Source organism: Aythya ferina (genome assembly GCF_964211825.1).
Source record: "Aythya ferina genome assembly, chromosome: 17".
NCBI classification, from domain to species: domain Eukaryota; kingdom Metazoa; phylum Chordata; class Aves; order Anseriformes; family Anatidae; genus Aythya; species Aythya ferina.
Genome location: NC_140316.1, coordinates 4,771,151 through 4,792,772, shown reverse-complemented (window position 1 = coordinate 4,792,772; position 21,622 = coordinate 4,771,151). Strand labels below are relative to the sequence as shown.

The 21,622-nt window shown below is 43.1% G+C and overlaps 1 protein-coding gene across 2 annotated transcripts in view; it reads left to right on the top strand.

Moving 5' to 3' along the window:
• The window catches only part of ZDHHC8 (zDHHC palmitoyltransferase 8), a 115,007-nt gene that overhangs the window by 73,336 nt on the left and 20,049 nt on the right, over positions 1-21,622 (top strand). For both annotated transcript variants that reach the window (XM_084539224.1, XM_084539223.1), the window contains exons 2-4: positions 13,664-13,785; positions 17,963-18,120; positions 21,320-21,492. In XM_084539224.1, coding sequence (XP_084395350.1) covers positions 13,664-13,785; positions 17,963-18,120; positions 21,320-21,492 — 453 coding nt within the window. The remainder of the gene's footprint in view (positions 1-13,663; positions 13,786-17,962; positions 18,121-21,319; positions 21,493-21,622) is intronic.

The following is a 21,622-nucleotide window of genomic DNA, read 5'->3' as shown; positions in this document are numbered from 1 at the left end:
TCTCAGGAAATACTGAGGGACGAAGAGGAGAAGGAATAAGGGGTTCATTCAGAAAATCTCAAACAGTAAATTATTTCCATTCCAGTGTGTTAGCTGTTTAGCAAGAAGAAAATGTTCATATTTGCCTGAAAAGCAAGATGATGTATCCTACTCTTTAAATTAAAGCAAGGGCAAAGAAACCAATGGATGAACTTCAGCAAAGTTCAGGAGCAAAAGGTATTTTAAAAGTACACATACAAATGCTAACTATTGCTATTGGAACTGATAGAAGAACTTCACAGACAAAACATCCCATAGTTCAGATCTGTATCCAAACCTCTTGCTTGACAGTTTGGCCTGGAAATTTTTCAACGGTTAAATCATAAGATGCTTGACGCTTCTCATTCTGGTCCCAGCTGGGAATCTGGAAAGTATAATGCTGAAGCTGAATATTCACTTTGATTCTTGGAAATAGGAATAAATTTAATCTTTTTTTTTTTTTTTCTCCTTCTGAATTGGTTTGCCTGTTGCATATTGTTCGCAGATGGTGACACATATGCCATTCCCATAGTCTTCTATTTTGGTACAGGAGCTGCTAATTGCCCCATTTTGACTCGGGAGTGTATTAAGCTTTGTTAACTCATATCAGGTAGTTGTAATCCTGGCTTATGTTACTGAATTATGGCAAGAGAGTTGGGAGATTTTTAGTGCATCAGGTTCACAGCATAATTACACCTTTTCTGATAACTTTGTGGTTCTTTCAAATCAACATCCCCCAAAAATCACAAAACCACAGGCTGTGAGTGAAAGCTGAGACATTAGTACGGAAAATGGCAGAGCAGCTACCCAATGACCACTTCAGTATGTGAGCAAGCTACTCCTCTGTCTTTGGAAAGCGGTGGGTGTTGGGGCAGAGCAGATAATGCACAACTAAAGCAAAGATGTTTCCCTGCCATTATTTTCACCTCCGCGGCTGCCCCTGTGATCCCTCGCATTGTTGTACTTCAGAATCCAATGGCAAGACACAGATCTGTATACCAGGTTGAATCCCGTTTCCCTGTCTCCGTAATTAAGATTATATTGTCTCTCAGGATGTTTTCCAAGCAAAGTAATTTTGTTTTCTGTCAACCTGAATTGAATACCTGTGTACCAAACCAAATATTGTAAGATTCCCTTTATATTTTGTCCAAGCTGACAGAGACATTTAAACCTAAGACAATGATGCTATGTTTCATCGTTTAAATAAAAAAGACTGTTAGTATGACAGTCACCATGTATTTTAGTATTTTATTGCTCCCCAGAAGCATTTTTGTTCCTGGTAGGTGCTGTAATAAGATTTTACCTGCAGGAGAATGCCACCAGAAGGCAGCCCTAATGCTGTTAGGCGGTGAGCAGGGACGGTGCAGTTGTTGATGTGCAGACAGGGGAGGCTTGGGATTTGGGCTCGGCTTGTGCTGCTAAAATGGGAAACACTTAATCTAAGCAGGGGGGGCACAGTTGTTTAATAGTTTGAGGTGACTCTGCCTGTGCCTCTACCTTAGTGGCTTTTTGTGGTTTCTGTTGAGAGTGCGTAGGGACAGCTGTGGATCTCCTGCGTACAGCAGCAGCAGAACCGTGCTCTTTTGCTGCACAAGGGCATGGATTTTGCTGCTCAGCCTTTTAATCCACCACAGGCTGATGGGGAGGAGAAAAGAGAAAATAGAGCCTGAATGTTATTTGGTGATCTTTTGGGAGACTCAAGGAAGGGGGAACAGCTCCATACAGAGAAAGAGAAGACATTTCTAATGGAGAGGTGCAGAAAAAGCCTGTTCAGGCATTGCTGCTGCCTGAAGGTCTCCTTCCCAAAACTAGGAAGCAAAATGAAGATGGTGATGTTACAGGGGAAGGGAGAACATAATGAGAACAAGCTAAAGTTTGATGTTTCTTCATTTGGTGAATGCAAGTGGAAGAATGCATTTAGTTTTGTAACATTTCCACTGTGCTGCTGAGCACTGTTTTTTATTACTGATATTGAACCCTTGGTTTTGTTTTGAACTGCACACATCTCTTGCTTTCAGTACAATCCTACACATTTGCTTGCTGGCTTGTGTGTCCCGCTACCCTCTGCTGGAAGGAACGAGGATTTTTCAGCTGTGTCCTTGTGCCCCGAAAGAGCCCCAGCTTGGAGCAGAAACGGGCTGGGAACTGGCTTTGAGAAGCCCAGCTCTGCCCTGCTGCTGCCTGCTGGCATCCGTCCCGCAGAGCCAAGACCGGGTGTATAAAACATTGCTTAGGGTCAGGATGGTGCGGGGCTGGGGGAGGTGGTGCACATGGGGGCTGGGATAGCCGGGTGCTGAGCGAGATGACTTGTCCTGTTCTGCTTTGTTACCTTGGCCCCAGTGGTGAGGTCTGTGGATCGCAGGATTAAGCTGTTGCCGAAACAGGCTGAGTCACTGGTGAGTCCTCTGACGGCCTGGCTGGGCTTGGGAAGGGGTAAAAAGTCCCAAAGCAGGCAGTCACAGGGGGATGTTCTCCCCAGGTGCAAAGTTTCTTTGACAGGCTAAAATGTGAAGGTTGTCTTTCATTCTTATTATCTTCTTAGCTAGAGAAATTGTGATTTTTTTTCTTCTTAAAATCTTCATATATTAAGGCCTCCTTATACCAACCATGCAAATACTCTTTTTCAGCGTTGAGAATAAAATACATAAATGCCATGCTCACAGTTCAAGTTTCCATAAAAGTCCTTTGGGAGGATATTCCAGAGGGAAATTAGAGATGAGGTTCTAGGAGAGGCTTTTGTTTTATTATTATATGTTTGCTCCCATACTTGACGTAGGAGAATGTTTACCCTGCCTGCCCTATCTTCGGTATCTGTTTGCAGTAGAGATACATCTGTCTCTTTGTTCTGTTCATCTCTTCTGTAAAATACCAAGTCCTTAATCTTTCTGGTCCATGTAGGGAACCTTTCAATACCTGCAGTAATTTTGCTGCATGTGTCTAGAAATCCTCAAACAAGAGCTCAGGCTAGGACTGGCTTCCTTCCCTGTACCAGCAAGCTCTTGTACAGATAAAAGAACTTGCATAGCAGCTCTGAAGCATGTTGTTCAGGCCATGGACAGGAATTGTTTCCAGATTTCAAAGGCAATACATGATCCAGACAAGTCTGCAAGAACCTCTGGTCTTAATTAGTTGTAGATTTCCTGAACAGCTCTCTCAAGTCATGGAAGAAATGTAACTGCTATTACCAGCCTCACAGGATTTTCCTTCCCCTCGTTTGTACAAGACTCTCTGACAGCCCCAGCATTGCAACAAGCAGCTGGCAGGTCTGTCAGGGCTGGCTGGATACGGGGCGAGTTCCCTCCTCGAGCACCTGGAAGGCAGCAGAGATGTCAGACCTCGCCTGCGGCTGGACGGGCCTTTGCACCCTGCCAGTTGAGGCCATGCATCGGCCCTAGCTGGGCTCTCTGGAGTCTGGCATGTGTGTCAGAGGGATAAGGTCCTCTTATAACGTGCTCCATGCTAGGAATCGCTACCCCAAGCAGTCCCTGCAGCTCTTCTCAGTGCAGAAACAACTCGCCCTATGATGCAGACCAGTAAAAGGTGTCCTGACCCCCAGACTGTCCGGAATTACGCTCAGACACCTGGGCTGGCTCTGCTGGTGTCCCCTGCTTTTCTTCTTTTCCCCATGTATTGAAAAGCATATTATGGTACCCAATTCTCAGCTAATGCACTGAGGACATGATAAAACAGTCTATAGAGTTCATATTAAACATATCTTGTGCATATTGGCTCATTGTTAATTAAGTGCCACATGCTTTTATCTAATAGGTGCTGTCTTTGAGTTAAATAATTTTCTCCACTAGCTGTAAAGGGATGATGGCTCTTAGGAAATTTAATTGTTTTCTACTGAAGCTCATATGACAAAGGGACATCTAAAAAGTCAAATAAATTTTTCAACGAGGGTAATGTATACTGTATCTTTTCCCTGTGTCACCTCTCCTCTCTTAATATTTCTCTACCTGTTACTCTCTCTCATCATAGCATACTTATAATGAACTACCTCGCTTCCATTACACCACTGTCTCATGAATTCAAACACTAAACGTGTCCTGGACGTGTTCCCCTGGTATGGGACTGGGGTATGCTGTGAGCAAAGTCTGCATAAGACCTCCTCTGCGTCTAGCTAGGATCCCCCTAGGTGTGTTGTTTTTAATTAAAAACAACAACAACAACAAAATAATTTATCTTATTGTATAATATTATATAATAAATACAATTTAAAAAAAAAAAAATTAAAAACTGACTCTGCAGCCCACTTTACATTTCTGTATCGCTGGTAGATCCATGCATGTTGACAAGGATAAATGCAGTGCGGAAAACCCCAAAGAACAACTCTGAGTCAGGGAGGAGCCACCCTGTGCATTTTTTCCATCAGAGCAACATGGGATCTGACAAGTGCAATTTCATCTATCCTGCAAAAAGTTGTGTTAGTTTGCCGAGAGTTCGGGAAGATCATGAAGGTCACTAGTGGTGTAAGACCCAAATAAACTGTGTTCTTTATTACTCATGGAAATGACGCTGGGTTGGTCTCAGGATGAGGGCCAGTCTCTTTCTAGCACTGCCATAGCAAGTGTGGCGTCACTTTAATTCTGCTGTTTACAAATTAGAAGCACAAGTTTGCATTCCACATAGCGTCTTTGAAAACACTCAGAAAAACTCAGCTTGTGTACCATGTGTGTCCCTTTCAGATATTAGGAAGCATCTTCCAACCTTGCTGGACACCGCGCTGGGCAGCTGGACTGTGGTTACTGCTGGGAACGGTGCACACGGGAGCACAGCCTGCAGGCAGGGCAGCCACATGTGCTGAGGACTCAGCTGTGTTCTGAGTTACTGGTTCATACAGCATCTTCTGGATGTAATTCTCCAATTTCCCATTTAGCAAGGTTTCTGTGGCTTGATGCCCCTCGCTACAAGAAGGACATCGAGGTGCTTGAGCGGGTGCAGAGAAGGGCGACGAAGCTGGTGAGGGGCCTGGAGAACAAGTCCTACGAGGAGCGGCTGAGGGAGCTGGGATTGTTCAGCCTGGAGAAGAGGAGGCTCAGGGGTGACCTTATTGCTCTTTACAGATACCTTAAAGGAGGCTGTAGAGAGGTGGGGGTTGGCCTGTTCTCCCACGTGCCTGGTGACAGGACGAGGGGGAATGGGCTTAAGTTGAGCCAGGGGAGTTTTAGGTTAGATGTTAGGAAGAACTTCTTTACAGAAAGGGTTGTGAGGCATTGGAACAGGCTGCCCAGGGAAGTGGTGGAGTCACCATCCCTGGAAGTCTTCAAAAGACGCTTAGATGTACAGCTTAGGGATATGGTTTAGTGGAGGGCTGTTAGCGTTAGGTTGGAGGTTGGACTCGATGACCTTGAGGTCTCTTCCAACCTAGAAAATTCTGTGATTCTGTGATTCTGTATGTGAATTTTGGAACAGGCTGGAAGTCATTCAGCTGTTGCAGTACAGAGATGCTGGTGGCCAGCCATATCCAGACAGAACTGCCCAGGAATGTTACTGGGCAGCAGTCCCTTCTTTTTCTAACCGAGTGGATTTAAAACCGTTTCAGCGTGACAGGACAACCAGTGTATCTCCTGCTGCGGTTATTCTGCAGTGACCTCCCTCCCGTCCTCTTCTGCCGTGACCCAAAGGCCACCCATACACTCAGGTCTCCATTAGCAGCTGGAAAAAGCAGAGCTTGTTTCCAGCTGCTCAGCATGGTACCGATAAAAGGTTGGTGCATGTTTGCAAGCCCCTATTACAGTAATCCTTGCGTCTTCCAGCTTGTGTGGTATTTCAGGCTTTGCGAATCTGGGGCTGAGAAAGCAACCCAGGAGTTAAGGGGAGTTGTCTCTGAATCTGTGTGCTTGCTCTGTAACCCATGCTTGGAGTCCGCTCTGATTTGCACATGCACTGGCAATTGGCTCCGTTCCGTGATGTACCAGAGGCTTTACGGCTGCTCAGGGTGATTTTGTTTGCAATGCAATAGATGCTTGAAGTGCCACAAAGACCTACTGTCGCATTTTGAGGTGAGCATTATCCTTCTCTTAATATAAAAGTGCTATTGTGTACTCCAAAATCCAGCCTATATGTCCCCTGGGATCAATGCTCAATGGATAACTTCAATTTGAGGTGTAAATAAAAAGCTGGGCATTTCGAGTGACGCTTACGCTGTTATAAGTGCATTACTTTACAAGTACATCAAAACAAAAACTCTGCCCTGGGCTTTCACTGTGTCAGTAACTGCTAACCAGCTCCAGGCCTACCTGGAGCTCACCACAATGCAAATTTCAGATCAGTGTGTGAAGAAGGATTTGCTGTTCTGATCTGGTTTTGTGGATCGGCCCCGCCACTGCCTGCCCGAGCCCTGCAGCGATGAGCAGCTGAGTGCAGCTCCCAGCAGAAGCCTGTCGGCTGCACCAGCTGTCTGCTGAGCATGGCTGCAGAGCATGCGTGTTGGATACGGCACAAGGCAGGCCTGACTGCTCACCAGGCACCTGTAAAGTCACATTGGATGTGTAGCTCGTAAGAATATGGCTTACCCAGTGGCTGCAGGGCCGGTCTGTGCCCGTGCAATAGGCCTGGGATGAGCGGATGGCTTCTGAACTTGAGGGTGTTGATGGGCACAGTTATCCCCACGGTCTTCTCACTCAGTTATTGGTATTGTCACTCCTGTTCCATATTTCTCCCACATCAGTTCACATGACAATAGTGTCTTTTCTCGGATATTTGGGGACTGCTTAAAAAGGGAGGAAGGCCACACGCTCCAGAGCTTTCAAGCAGCTTTGTGAAAAGGGGAGAGTATATTTTACTTCAGGGATGACGTATAGCCCAGATAAGACTTTTCACCAAGGACTATTATATCTCAAGTTGACTTTTTAATTGATTTAGCTCTTCTGATCTATACTTTGTCAGACATGAACCACTAGCCTTTGGACTGAGTCCAGGGTGTAATGGAAAGTTCACTGAAACCCCATCAGCTTTCATTAAACCTGAGTGAATTTCAGCCCAGCACATTTCTTATGAATAATTAAACACAGTTAAGCAGGTGATGGATTTGAACCTCTGGCGCTAGTGTTCAGCTATATTTCATAAGGAATGGTCTCATGAAATTCATGGTTTTTTTTTATGTTCTTTTTTCTTTTTTTTTTGGCCCCTTGTGATGGATAACTGCATCTGGCAACCCAGGGTGGATATTTTTGTATCTCCCACTCATTACCAGCATGAGCTGCTCCATGTGGCACTCAGCCTTCATCAGTCTCTGTTTTTCAGTGGTAAATTCTCTAGTATTTACTTCTCTCCCCATTTTTATGTAACGTTTGGAGTTGTTATCCTTTACTTTAATACCACTTTCTATCAGTACAACTGCTGTAGTCACAGTGAGGGTGTAGTGCTATGGCAACAATATATTAGCTGCAGTCTTGCCAATGAGTAAGATGCGATGCAGAAATTAGATGATTTATCAAAACCTCAAGTGGCAGCACTGAGCAAATGACCTGACTATCCTGATATCCTGAGCCTTCTGCTGTTTTCATAGGACCTGACATTCTCTTTCATGTTGGTTATGACACTCGGATCCATCCTCCCCTGACAGGCTCCAGTGATGCCTTTCTAAAGCTACCGATGACTTAGCACCTTGGAAAATATTTTTAGCTGTAGAATAATCTCCCAGCTATCTTTGGCAGTGAACAAAAATGGAAAACGAGCGGATTTTTTTTTCCTCTGTTACTATTCCACAAAGGTACTTTTCTGTGATTTCAGGGTAGGAGAGAGCGCATAAATGGAAAAATCCCTCCCAGAGTGGGCTGTATGAGGAATGTGTTAGATTTCCCCTGCCAAAGGCTGAGAGCTGTGCCGTTCAGTGCCCTGCGGTGAGGTGGGCTCTGCACGCCTGAGCTCCGGCATTCACCCCGCAGGGTGCTGTCTTGCACCTTCTCTGTCCTACGTACACAGGTAGAGTGGGCCCTAAGGCACTGTACTTGCATCTGATTCTGAATTCTTCTAAAATCTGGGTATCCAGATTAGTCAGTTGATTGCCCTTATGTTTATGGTCCATGTGGTCCAGTGCTGGGTTAAGCACTAGGAGGACTTTTACCTCTCTGTACCCCCGATGTGCCGTCACTGACAGCCAGACCCGCAGGCTCTTCTGGGGAAGGGCAGCTTGCAGGCAGCCCGGGACGCTTGGTCCAGCTCCCAGGGTTGCTGGATATCAGCAACGTTAGAACATCCTTGGTCAGATGTGGTGATGATTCCTCACACAGAGTGGTGGTCCCTTGCACAGACTTCACAGGATGCAAATCGGTGCGGGGTCGTAGCAGTCAGGGTTTGGCTAGAAGTTCCCGGAGAGGTATCAAACAAGGACAGGCTGCTGCAGAGTTAAGGACACAGTCTGAAAGTTTTCAGTGACATTAGTGCCAGCGCTTAGACAAATTATGTTTGCTTGTTGGCCCCTCTTATCTAATTAGTCTCTACTTCACTGGGCTGCTTCTACTTGAATGCACTGAATCAGCTGGTTGATACTACTCTTGTAACCGCCCTAATGGTGTAAGAAGGTGATTCAAGTTAAGAGGTGCTTTATTTTCCATGTTATAAACCCATGGATTGTGATTTGTCATGGAAATTAATTGTTTTGTTGCATACCAGCCATCTGTTTGAGCCCAAGGGGAAGGATGTGTGGGAATCTCAGATCAATTATTAGGTGCAGTTGAGCAGTCAAGCAGGCAATCCTTGGGGTCTTCTCTGTTCCCCCTGCACAAGCAGATTGTCTCATCTTTCTATTAGAAAGAGAAGTGTTGTAGGCTCCTGCTCCATGTTCTGCTCTTTGTCTCTGGCCTCCGAGCACCCCGCACCCCGAGAGAGCCCCATGTGTGCACGCACCTGCTTGTTGTGTTCTGGGCAGAGCATCCAACGGACCTCATTCACCAGGTACATCGCAGGCACGTGGTCACACAGCAGCCCACCAACAGGAGCGGTGTGCCTCACCCCTGCCCTTTTTGGGCTGGGTGCTGGGGGCCTGGTGCTGGGCTCACAGGAGGCAAATGCTGGGGCCAGCAGCCTTGCCCTAGGAAAGGCACTTGGAGATTGGCAAAATCAAAGGCAATCCCTTCTCTGTCGTGGGGTGGGGAAGATGGTCTGTCGGTAGTTTGTGTCTCATTTGGAACCGGGGTGGAGGGGGAAAGCAGATGGCTTTCAGTCGCTCTGCAAGCCAGTGTCAGAGCCAAGACTAGAACACGATTCTTAAAATCCCAGGCTCCATCCTCCGTGTCCTAAAGCTTCTCTAAGCATGTATAAGGTTTTAATGGAAAACAAACAAACAAAAAAAAAAAAAACTTAATTTGGAGCAGGATTCAAGAAAAATGTCCCATTCAATTACTTAATTATGACTGAACTGTAATTATAAGGCACAAACATGTCTTGCTACAAAGCACCAAGCAAAAAAAGCAGAAAGGATTATTTGTTGTTTAATTTAGCGGAGGAAGGCAGTTGATGATGCATAAGTCAGTCTGACACCTAGCAAGTTTTGTGATCCTATTTGTTAATCTTTTTAACTTTCCATTTTATTAGGATAGGGTTTCAAAAGCAAATAGGATAAATGAGATTAAATCTGCCACCCTGAATTACTCTCCTCTGAGTTACGAGCAGAATTACTCTGTGTCAAAGAAGTATAATTATGAGGAAAATGCTGCCTGTGTAATTGTGTGCTTCGTTCAGAAGAATTTGAGATCCATAATTATCTCTAGCATGCCATGGTGGCGTGTGCTGGCTCTTAATTTCTGCAGTAAACAAAACCATTGAATGTTCCTCTCCTGGGTAGTTGCTGAAGTAGCTTGGCTGGTACCCACAGCGGTTGCAGTATTATCCCTCAGGTCTCCTGGTTCATGTGAGGGATCTAAATTAACTTGAAAGAGAGCACCAATCATGCAGTTACTTTTAGAAAAGAAATGCTAGCACAGTTACCTTGAACTTAAATGTTGATCATGCAGTGAGGTACAGCAGCCATGGGGTGCGGTGTGTTTTCTGAGCTGTAGGTAAGGCAGGTCTGGCTGCTTCTGCAGAAAGCAAGTCACAGCACATCTGGCGCTGTGTCCCACTGCTCAGCTTCTCCATGGGTATTGTCTTTGACCTCTGCAATGGAAATGATTCTGCAGGGGCTCCTGCAACACAAAGGGTGCGGCTTTCTCAGACAAAATTAAGCTGTGATAGAAAGGTCCTGGGTTAGGACTTGGTGGTTTTGCTCCTGGATGTCGGTGCACATCAGAAGTGTTGGAGTTTAGTTTTTCTCTCAGAAAGATCTGGCACAGGTGTACACTGCTCTCGGCTCTACTAAATTTAGCCCTATAAAATTTGTGATAGACTTCATGCTGTGTGAGTCCACGGTGAGAGGAGTTGATGACACAAAGACCACAGTCTCTTGAAATTTTGGGTTCCCCAAGCAAAGAAAGTTTTGAATCAATGTGTTGTTTGTCTGGATTCATAACACCTTCTGTTAGGAGAAGCATCTGAAAAGTTCAGCCAGATTTGTCCTCAGAGATGAGTGGTGCTGGAAGCAGATCTGGAGTTCCTGGAAATAAACAGAGTAAACAGAATCTCACTGTAGGGCCTGCTCAGACATTTCTGCAGCTTCCTCTTCAAAGCAGAGAGTGCAGAGGGTCAGAAGCCAGATTTCTGCAGGATGGGTTGGTAATAAAACAACCTGCCAGACTCGGATTAGAATTTCTGTTGCTTTGCCTAAAATTCCATGTGCTTTAAGGGAGAGGGATAAGGAGGGAGGACGCGTCACGGTTTGTGGATCCTAGTAGCAATTTTATTTTCTTTTTCAGACCCTTTTCCAGTTATGAGTCAGGACTTGATCTCAGATGTTTTTATTGGTCAGTCTAGTTTACAAATGAGGCCTCTTTTATCCCCTCTAAAATTTTATGTAATATCTGATGTTGCATAAAGATTCCGAGAAATAAAAATGGAAGGATGGTGAACAGACCTTCTGGCTAATATGTACAATGACTCAGTCTATCCTTCATTCCAACTTCCATGAAGTATTTTCAGATACACTATTTACCCATTAAATGAGCTGTTTAGTTTAGCTTATGGCTAAAGTTTTTCCTACTATTTGATGTATTTGTTGGGAACATGACAAAGTAAATCACGAATGAGAACATTAACAAATGCTTACATTAATCATCTGAGACAGTTTCTCTCATGTAGTCTTGCTTGGAGTAAGGAGTTATCTGTAAGAAAGGGTTATCTGTAAGAAAGAGTTTCCTGTCCCTTCGTTTGCCAACTTACTCGACTTTACTGACAAGGAAATCTCTCCTCCATGCTTGACAGGCAGTGGGTAACTTCATAATCTTTCTCTGTGTAGGCAATTTCTTCATGGGAAGAAATGAAGTCAGTCATGCCCATGCTGAATCTAATTTTACTATAATTTAAAGGGAGGAGCCTTTCCCTGGGTAGAATTTATTCTATAACTGCTTATTTCAGGATTTCTTTTCCTTTCCTCCGAAGGAGCTGGCAGGAACCATTGTTAGAGACGGGCCCACAGCTTGCTTGGCATGGTCACCACAGCATATTTTATGGCAAGAAAGGAACCACTTTTCCTTAGCTCTCAGTCACCATCAGCTGCTTCAAGGAAAACTGAGCACTGCAGCGAGTTGGTGTCACCTTGCTGAAGGCTGAAATTCCACCTCCTGGGGACAGGAAAGGTTGCAGGGCAAGTCACAGAGCCCAGCTGTCTCCAGCAGGGTCTGTCTGAGCTAGTCCATCACCTTGCTCTGCCACAAGGCTCTCTCCTGTACCCAAGCTCCATGAGCATCTGGATGAGATCCCAAATGCAAAAGAAACAGAGATTCTGCCCTCCTCCACAGAGCTCTCAGTCCTTTCCTGTTCTCTTAGTAAGTGTTCATTTCCAGGCCCTTTCCCTGCTTGCCCCTTTAAAGGCCAGTCCCAAGAAACCCCATGCTTCTGCTCCCTCTCTGTGGGCTGTAGCAGAGCATCCATACTGAAGTGGGAAGGCTTAATTTTTCCTTCTCCCCTGATCAGCCTCAAGGTTTGGCCCCAGCCACAGACATGTCTTGGCTCTGCAGTTCATTCACTTGGGGTAGGATTTTTCCATCTTTTACTCGCTCCAGTCCAGACTGAATGAAACACACACCAGTGAAGGTCCTTTTAAAAGCAGTTTGCAGCAATGCAATGCTAAAAGCCTAGCTGCAAAGAGGAGGAGAGCGCAAAACAATCTCTTCCTGCCTGCTCACAAAGAAATGGGAGGAGAAAATGTGGTGCCCTTTTAATGCTGGCCACAAGAGTGTGTTTAGTGGCATCTCTTCAAGGTCAGCAACACCATTCTCAGCTGTTGAAAACAGCACATCGGTAGCACAAACAGTGCCAATTAGATTTGGGAAAAGGTTGGGTGTTTGTTGTTGGTTTCTTTTTTCTTTATCTCCGCAGCCTGGCAGACAACCAGATGCAACTGTACATGTAATTCAGGCAAAATGTGATCCCGAATATGTGGGCTGCTGTTTGATTTATGCTAATGGCAGCAAGGTGTTGCTGTGGAATGGCGTCTGCACAGCAGCAAAGTGGGGTCCCTGGCTGTCAGGGCAGGAGGAAATCTAAAGAGCTGCTCAGTCAGGGGGCTTACTTTTGTCAGAGAGATTCTTTGTCCCATATTTTTCCTTATTTATATCTGCAAGATTAATAAGATTAATTGGATTTTCCCCTCAGCAACCCTGTAGCACCAAACCTCTTTATGCAGAACAGAGAAGTAAAATTGGTCTAGTGTTTAGAGATAAGCTTTGGAGAGGCTGTAAATGGCTAGTGAATAAACACTGCTTTTCAGTGGGTAAAGTTGCCTGTAGGATAAGCTTTCTTCTGTCTTGGTCCTGCCTTCCTCTGCTGGTGGGAAGTGTTCTTTGCAGCTAGATCAGTTGTCCTATAACAACAGGCCTTTCTATATTGTCTTTCCTGAGTCTCCTAGTTTTTCTCCTTTACTTTCTGTCCCTCTCAGGTACATACGCTGGGTGTGCACCAAGCATTTCCAGTGTTTCTGAAAGGTGCTCACATGGCAGATGCCATCCACTTTCTTTTTGGCCTTCTTAGATTCTGCTGACACCTGCAGAGCCCATGCTCGGTCTGACCAAGCCTTCTGCTGGGGAGAGGTTTTGAAGTGTTGGTTGTGAGCATTATTTAAAGTTGAAAACCACTTGGGAAGATGCTAGGGGAAGCGAGTGTGCTTCCCTTTGTACCTGCTGGGGAGATCAATGGTTTAAGAATCCTATTCTGCTTTATGCCAGTGAGGACTGAAAATAACACCAACTGTAACAAGGCTATATACACAATAAAGAGCAATGCAACAATAGGATGCAGCTTTTACGCAGAGAAGCAAAGTGCCAGCTTGCAAATAAAGCAATAGGGTTGCAAAGCCCTACAAGCCACGTGAGCAATTGTTGCTTTCTGTACTATGGAATAAAGTGTCTTTAGAAAGGGTGGCTGCAGCGTACTTTACATCACTGAAACTGGCTCTATTGAAATTTCTGTTGTTAAACTGCAAATTCAGCCTTGCTGAATGGCTGGTGGGGAGATGATGAGACTGCTTTTCTCTGTGATGATGGTGAATGGGAAGAAACTACTTGATACAGCCAAAAGAGCCCTTACCTATAATTTTTCTCCTCCACAGGTGCCCCTGGCTGACAAAAGCCATCTCACCAGCCATCCCAGTGTACAATGGGCTCGTGTTCTTGTTTGTACTGGCAAACTTCAGCATGGCAACTTTCATGGACCCTGGAGTTTTTCCACGAGGTAAGAGAAAATGGGACTGGTGGGTGGTCCTCTTTTTTTTTTTTTTTTTTCTTTCCTCTGGTAATCTTTCTTGTTTATGTATTTTCTTATTTTTTACACTGAGCTGGCAGTAGAGTTGGGATGGTAGTGAAGTGCTGGATACCCTCATCTGAGCTGGGAGGTGTCAGTTGTCCTTGCACTTGCTCAGGCTGGCAGTTGAGGGCACAGGGCTGCATAGCATGGTTCTCCTTTGAGTATCTCTCCTGACTGATGTGATTGCAATTGCCATCCCCTGTGTCATGCTGGCACATTGGATTTAAGTTACTGTCTTCACAATAGGAAGTTGAGCATGGTGGAAGGGAGAGGCTGAGCTTTCTGAAACAGCTTCATCAAAGCAGACCTTCCTTCCACAAAGCCTTAAAATAAATGCATAGGCATTGAATGCTAAAATAGATAATGATTAAGGCTTGCCTTAGAGCATCTAAAATGTATACGTTTAGAAAGATATGCCTGCTTAAATTAGTACTGATGCACAACTGATTAAATAGGATAAAGATCACTCAGCTCGTATAATAGGAACCACAGTGGAGCTACCTCTTTTAACACATCCTAATGAGAGAATTATCACCTCATTTTATCTGTCTTCCAATAATTATTCACATGCAGTTTGCAGCAGAGACTGCTCTAGGCAGTCTTGCTAAGCCAGTGGATCTCTGCTCTCTTCAAGCTGTTCTTACCCACCTCTACTGAGTGAATTCAATACCTATTTTGAATTGCTATTGCACCTGACAAGAACAAGATACCTGTCCTGCTGGCTTCTCTGAATAGTGGCTGCCAGGTTTCTCCAGGTAGCAGGGTCTAATGATGAGCATCTCTCTGTCATTTCTTTCAGCTGCAGCTTTTGAACCCCTGATCAACTGTTGCAGCACTACAGTTAAGGGAATAATTACGTGTGAAGGCAATATTCAGTCATTTGTGTGGGATTACGTGATGCAGTGTTTAGCTGCATAAAGTTACATATAGGTGATAGAGAGATTTTCAAAAGAGCTGAAACATCGAGCTTTTACTGAGATTTCCAAAAGAGCTGAAGCACATAGAGCTTTTACCTAATGTCCTGCACTCTTCCATTCCTCCATCTCATCAGAGATAACAGTGGTTGAATATGCTGTGGCTGTGAGGTTATTGAACACATCCATACTTTTTGCCTTTGGTAGGAGAAGAGCTGGAACAATGTTGTTCAGTTGTGAAAGTCACAGTCCAGGAATCTAATATTATTGTGCAACGTAGTTCCCTCAAAATGGAGCCTGCTGCTGGGCGCTTACCTGCTCTAAGAGTGATCAGTACTGAGCATATCGTAAATTCACACGTTCCTTTACACTCCCCTAACTTGCAAATAAGCTCTTTATTTTGGCCTTTGCATTTAAGGGAGAAAGGGGGAGTTTCCTACAGCTTGCCTTTCTTCCATCCTTTTCATTTGTGGCCTTGGCCATTTCTCTCTATGCAGTGTATATTTGTACTTGATCTGGAAGAAATTGGGAATGAGGGAAGTGGGGAAAAGGCAGGAAAGGAATGGGAGTCATCCTTAAAGAAAGTGATGAAGTAAGAGTGTAAATGTGTGAAGGAAGCAATCTGATAAGGAAAAGATGGAAAAGACTATAAATACTAGAGCTGGGAAGAAAGGGGAGCAGATGTTATTTCAGATCACAAGTGTACATGCTAAAAAAGCTATCACCACCCCACGCCACCCGCAGAGCTGCCAACCCAAAGAATTCAGAAATTGTAGGAGTGATTTAAAATGAATATACAATGGATCTTTTTGCTTTCTGTTCTTGAAATTACAGATCTAATCTTAATTTTCAAGCTTTTGAGCACATTTCTGATAGTTACAAATTTACTTCAAAAACAAAACAAGAAAAAAGCAATACAAAAGCAGAGAGTCTTATGAAATCACATGATTCCTTTAAGAAAGCTGCAAAAAATCATGAGATATGTTATATAAATAGGAGATTTGGCTGCCTTGTGTCAGTGGATAAGAGTACGAGAGTCTGTGTAGTAAGATAGTGTCTTCTACCAATGTATTCTTCTGCTCAGATGACTGAAGGCTGGTGATAAAGACATATCTAGCTGTATCATATGAGCTTACAGGTTCTCTGGCAAAGAGAATTTGGGGCATAGATGGGAAGTAAACCCAGCTTTTTTTTTTTTTTGTATTGTTGAAAAGGGCCTGAATTAAACTCCCAGTTCCATCACTCCTTTTTTGAATCATTTTTTAATTTGCTGTCTCTCTGAATGATCCTGTTATGAATCAGGATTGGCTCTGTGCATGAGTTGCCAGTAACACACTAAAATGAATGAGAAGAAAGGGAAGTATTAAGTCACTGAAACTGGGGCCTCCCTGACAAATCTGATTTACAGTCTAGATTGATAATGGCAATGTGTGTTTCTGGCTAATTATAGATACCAACCATGAACTGTCTTCCAGTGTGTGTCAATTCTGCAAGTCCAATGTATGTACGCAGGTATACACCTATATAGGTATATGTGTGTATTTGTAGATACATACAATGTACAGACTTTTTGTCTGCATAGTAAGTATTTTTACAAGAATTTAAATGGTTTGACCATTCTAGTGTTTTGTTCTTCTATCCCCACAATTGTATTTTGCAGCATGGACCACTTTGTTGTAGTATTGAAGAACCCACAGATTGTATTTATAGAAGTGCCCTAAGGGATTTAGAGTCTAGCTCCCACTAAGAGTCCCACTGATTAGTTATGAAGGAAAATTATAGGGAACAGTGCCAATACAGCAGTCTGCTTCCATGCACAAACATTAACCCAGAGAATATTCTTGCAAGGTAAATATTGTAGCTGAGTCAAATCCCAAGCTCATGTGAATGAAGGGAGAAACTCCTCCTGAAGTCAATGGAAATTGGATCCTTTTAGTAAGGATAACACATCTAGAGAAGATTTAATATAGAACTACATGTCAGTTATTGATGCCCCACTGGGATAATATTATCAAATTTTGTCTAATTTGGAGCCAGTCAACCAATGCCAGCTGCACTGCAATGTTTAACCAGGTGTTAAATAGATGTGAACTAGTTACATATTCTCCGTCAAAAGGAAACAAATAAAGATTGCAGGTATCTAGAATAAAAGATGAACTTCCATGTACATCATTCACATTTTTCCTTTTCTTCCCAATATATGTTTGCCCATTCTAGACTGGCTTTTATTTTTTGAATTTATTTTTAAATGGTCTGTTTTCTCAACAGGGCAGCGCTCAGTAGAGATGATCACCCATCCTCCAGGGGGTTGTCCATAATAACATAACTCTGCCATGTTGTCATTCCAATCTTACTAATGGCAAAAAGAGGTTAAATGAATACCCCAAGGCTACAGAGTGAGAAAATTAGGATATAGGACTTCCTGACTTCCAGTCCTTTGCTCAGGTCACTAGACCATACTGCCTTTGAGGGAGGTGAGATCTTGCTGGTTATATACTGCCACTTAAGTAAGAGTATTCAAGGCATGCTCTGAAGAAGAGAGCACAGGGTGTGCTATAAGGAAGCAGACACTGGTGCAGGGCTTATTGCAGGCACACACATTTCTTTTCACTGTGGCTCCCTGGAGCAACTGGTTTTTGGGATGGTGATGGGCTGACACTAGAGTGTTTGACAAAACACCACACTGGGTCATCTGGGTTGATTTGGGGGTTTGAGCTAGCACAACGTTCTGTTAATAACCTTCTTTTAATATCAGTTGATGTAATTTCTTTTGTTCTATATGCTGGTAGACTAGCATTGAATTAATCCTGAATACATGCAGCAGAACTTCTTGCAGCAAGGGTTTGGGTGATTCCTGGATTTCCATCACCTCTTTGACTCTCATCTTGTTCATTCCGGCTGTAACTGCTGGCTAAGATAAGACTCGCACACTTCTCTTTGTCCAGGATTTGGACTGGCTGCCTGGCGTTCCCATGGGAGCGTTGCCTCGGGTGCTGAAATGAGCCCAGATCACTGAAGTGTTCTGCAGCCAGGACAACCTGTTCTGACAGTCCATCACTTCCACAGCTCTCTGTTTCTCTGACAAGCCCAAGAGCACATGCAGTGCCCCTATATTTAAGGCACTGACTGGATTAGATCTTTCATCTTTACCCGCTGTTATTTCCACTAACTTTTAGTTTTGCATTGAGCAGCAGATGAAGATGAAGATAAAGATGATGACTTCCGAGCTCCACTCTACAAGAACGTGGAGATTAAAGGAATCCAAGTACGGATGAAATGGTGTGCCACCTGCCACTTCTACCGTCCTCCACGCTGCTCTCACTGCAGCGTCTGTGACAACTGTGTTGAGGTAACCATTCTGTTGGTTGTGTTGGCTATGCCTCAGTGATGGGGCTGCATGTACTACTGGAAATGTGTAGAATGGTACCTCCCCCATTATCAATTTTTGGAAGTTCCCAGCTCTAGCCTTGCTGATGGTCTCCTACCAATTGGTATCATTTGAAACATAGCCTTCAGTTACGATGTATGTTACATATGCAGTAGTGCTTGATGTCAGCTTTGTTGCCAGTGATAATTAGGTTAAGAGTTTATAATCCTGGCAGTATCTTCCTGGAGGTAGTATAGAAATCATGAATGTTAAAAAAGGGGTGAATGGGAGAGTTCATGCAGAGGCAGAGTTCAAGAGAGCAGAAAATCCAGGGCGAACTGTTCTAGCTTGTCTGCTTGCCCAGTAAAGTAGGCACCAGTTTGTTCCAAATTAAATCATGAACCCTAAGCTAACTGGGTGCACATGAACTTCAGGAAGACCAAACTCAGAATCCAGTGAGTAGGTCTCCAGTCAATCATAGGGCTGTACGTTTGTGTCAACACCCCTGCTCATGCCATGAACTAAGTCATGTTGGTCCCTCTGAATTATGGGCCTTTCATGTTTCGTGGTAGCCCTGAAGTCTTGGTGAAGCACACAGGATTGAAAAAAAAAATCCCAAACAATAAGGTGTGCGTTTGGGTGTCTCCTTGGGATGTCTCCTAAACTTCTAAGTACAGAGTGTATTGCCAGGGGGAAATTTTTTTATTGCTGAGCTAAAAATTCCACTTGTTAAGGATACTTCTGCTGCAAGTTTTGTTGTTGTTGTTTTTTCAATAGAAAGATGAATTTTTTAATATGTCTAAAATATAGTCAGCTGTGCCATTAAAATGAAAGAAATTGCTAATCAGAAAGGCAAAAAATACCATTGTCAGCTGGAATGCTGTATACACCATCTTTGTACTAATCCTTTTTGCCAAAAGCAAGGGAATAGTCCCAAAGAAAGCAGCACAGCTACTTGTCTGAGAAAAGCTGACTGGGTTTATCTCGTGTCAGTTATTTTCTCCTCCAGGGCAACATATATCTAAGTTATAATTAGCTGGGAGCAGCACTGTGCCTACTAACCATCTATAGATAGGACAAGTCTGTTCTATTGTGGAAGGCCTTAGAAAAATGCTGTGTCTGAGAAGATGGAGAGTCGGGAGCTACCGAAGTCCCTGGGTGGAAGGAAATAGCCACAAACTATTCATTGTCACACAATTTCATTAGACTGCTGTGAAATGTTAAACAGAACTAGATTTTTCATAGAAAACCTGACTCATATATTCCTAAGTATAAGGAATATACTTATATATAAGTAATATATATATAAGTAAGTGAAAAAACATATGTGTTTTCACTAATTCTAGATTCCAAGGATTGTTTAGGTGATGATAAATTCTGTTGTCCCATGGAATTTCTTCCTTCTGCCCTCCCTAGTGGCTCAGCATGAAAATCCATTTTCAACTAATGAAGTTTTCTCAGAAAAAAACGATTGCCTAGAACTCACTGGTATAAACACGTACAATTTCATGCTGCCATAGGGCCTCCAGGGGAGTCAGTTCTGCAGCAGAAATGAAAATGGGAGAGATTCCAAAAGTAACCTAAATAAAATAGCAGAACACAAGGTGACTTTTCCTAGCTCTCAAGAAGCTTTATGATGGTCAGATTAGTTCAATGTGTCTTACTGTTCTGGTGGGCAAGAAAGAAACTCTGCTTGTATAATTAAATTGTGACTGCTGTGAATGAATACAGGCAGAAAGCATTAATGACTTCTGAATTAAGAAAAAGTGATCTTAAACACTGTCATTTATTGATTCTTGTGATCTTAATTTCCCACTCACCTGTCTATTCTAGAAGAGCTTGAGGACAGTAGTAAGAGGGACTCTGCTGGCTTTTCCATGTGGGACCCATTCAGGGTTATAATTGACATCTTTTCACTTTCAGTCTAGAATGTGCTATGGAAGCTCACAGCCCAAATATACAACTTTTGAGCCAATGTGATAAAAATAAGCTAACAACAAAAAATGGCAACATTTGCAGAAATAAAATCAGTTAAAACCTAAAGCCCGCTGTGACCAGATGGACTCCAAAATGAATCCATGATGAAAGTAGTCAGATTTCTGTTTTCTTTACTGAAGTGTTCACAGTGGGTATTCATATAGTTTCATAATCTGTAGATATTTTAGGCAGTATACAACAAGATTCACAGCATAGACACATGCTATGTCAGCATTGTAGCCCGAAATGATCTTCATTAAATTGCCTCTGTCATTTTCTAATGTGCTTTGAGAAAGTTCTAAGCCATTTATTGTATATTGTAAATTTTTGGTAAATATATTATACAGACTTCACAAATATAAAAATTGCTTTGTCATCATTGGAGAATTTTTAAAGATAGCATTACAACAAAACAAAGAATAAACAGTTAATGTATTGATGTAATCGGTGTGTAATATCTGCTCTGAACAACCCAGAAATAGGAAGGGCTTATTTCTCTGCACCTGATCTTTCTTTCACTCATGCACACCTAGAATAATCACATTGAAGGCAGTGGACTTACATGGTTATAAAACTGTGTAAAGGCTCTTGAAAGGTGTCTGTGGGTTGACTTCATTATAAATCTGTTAAAAGGGATGTGACTTTATAAGGTACTTTGAACTTCTGATGGGGACAGCTGGTTAGTTTGGGGTTCATAGCTATCAGTCAAGTTGTCCAGAACCTTGCCTGTGTCTTAGCCAGATATTACTTAGTTTGGGGGATCTGCTTGGTAAAAGAAAAAAAAAGAAGTATTTTTTTCATGAGGCCCACTATTATTTAAAGTAGATTCATTCAGCTTACATATAAATACAGAAATGTGGGAAGCCAGTATTGCATCTTCAAAATTTTATAGGTTATGATAACTTTATTTTAACTGACTCCTTGTGCTAAGGATGACCAAAAAAAAAATCAGTGCTTCTGCTGCCAGCATATAAATAGCCTATTTTTTATTGCTTTATATTCTCTCTTTGAATTCTATAACCTCTCAAGTAACTCTCTCCATTCATAAATATAGAAACCACTTGGTCCTTATAAAGATTGTGTTTGTGAAGCTGCAGAACTAGCCTGATGTGTTTTTACATGACAATGGTTTAGATATCTCTAAGAAAATGTATTTCCTTTCACTGTATGGATATTGTTCCCTGTCTCTCCCTTTCTTTACAAGGATTTTGACCATCACTGCCCGTGGGTCAACAATTGCATAGGACGGAGGAACTACCGCTATTTTTTTCTCTTCTTGCTGTCCTTAAGTACGCACATGGTTGGAGTATTCACCTTTGGTCTGATCTTCGTATTAAACCACATGGAAAAGCTGGGAGCAGCTCACACCACCATTACGTATCCTTCTTCTTGGTTTTTGAAGACACAAGCTGACCTTAAGGAAAATGTGAGAGTTGATATGAAGACTTGTGTTCCTGGAACTGGTGCAGATTTACTCCTCTCCTGATTTGCATTGCTGTTCCCCTGT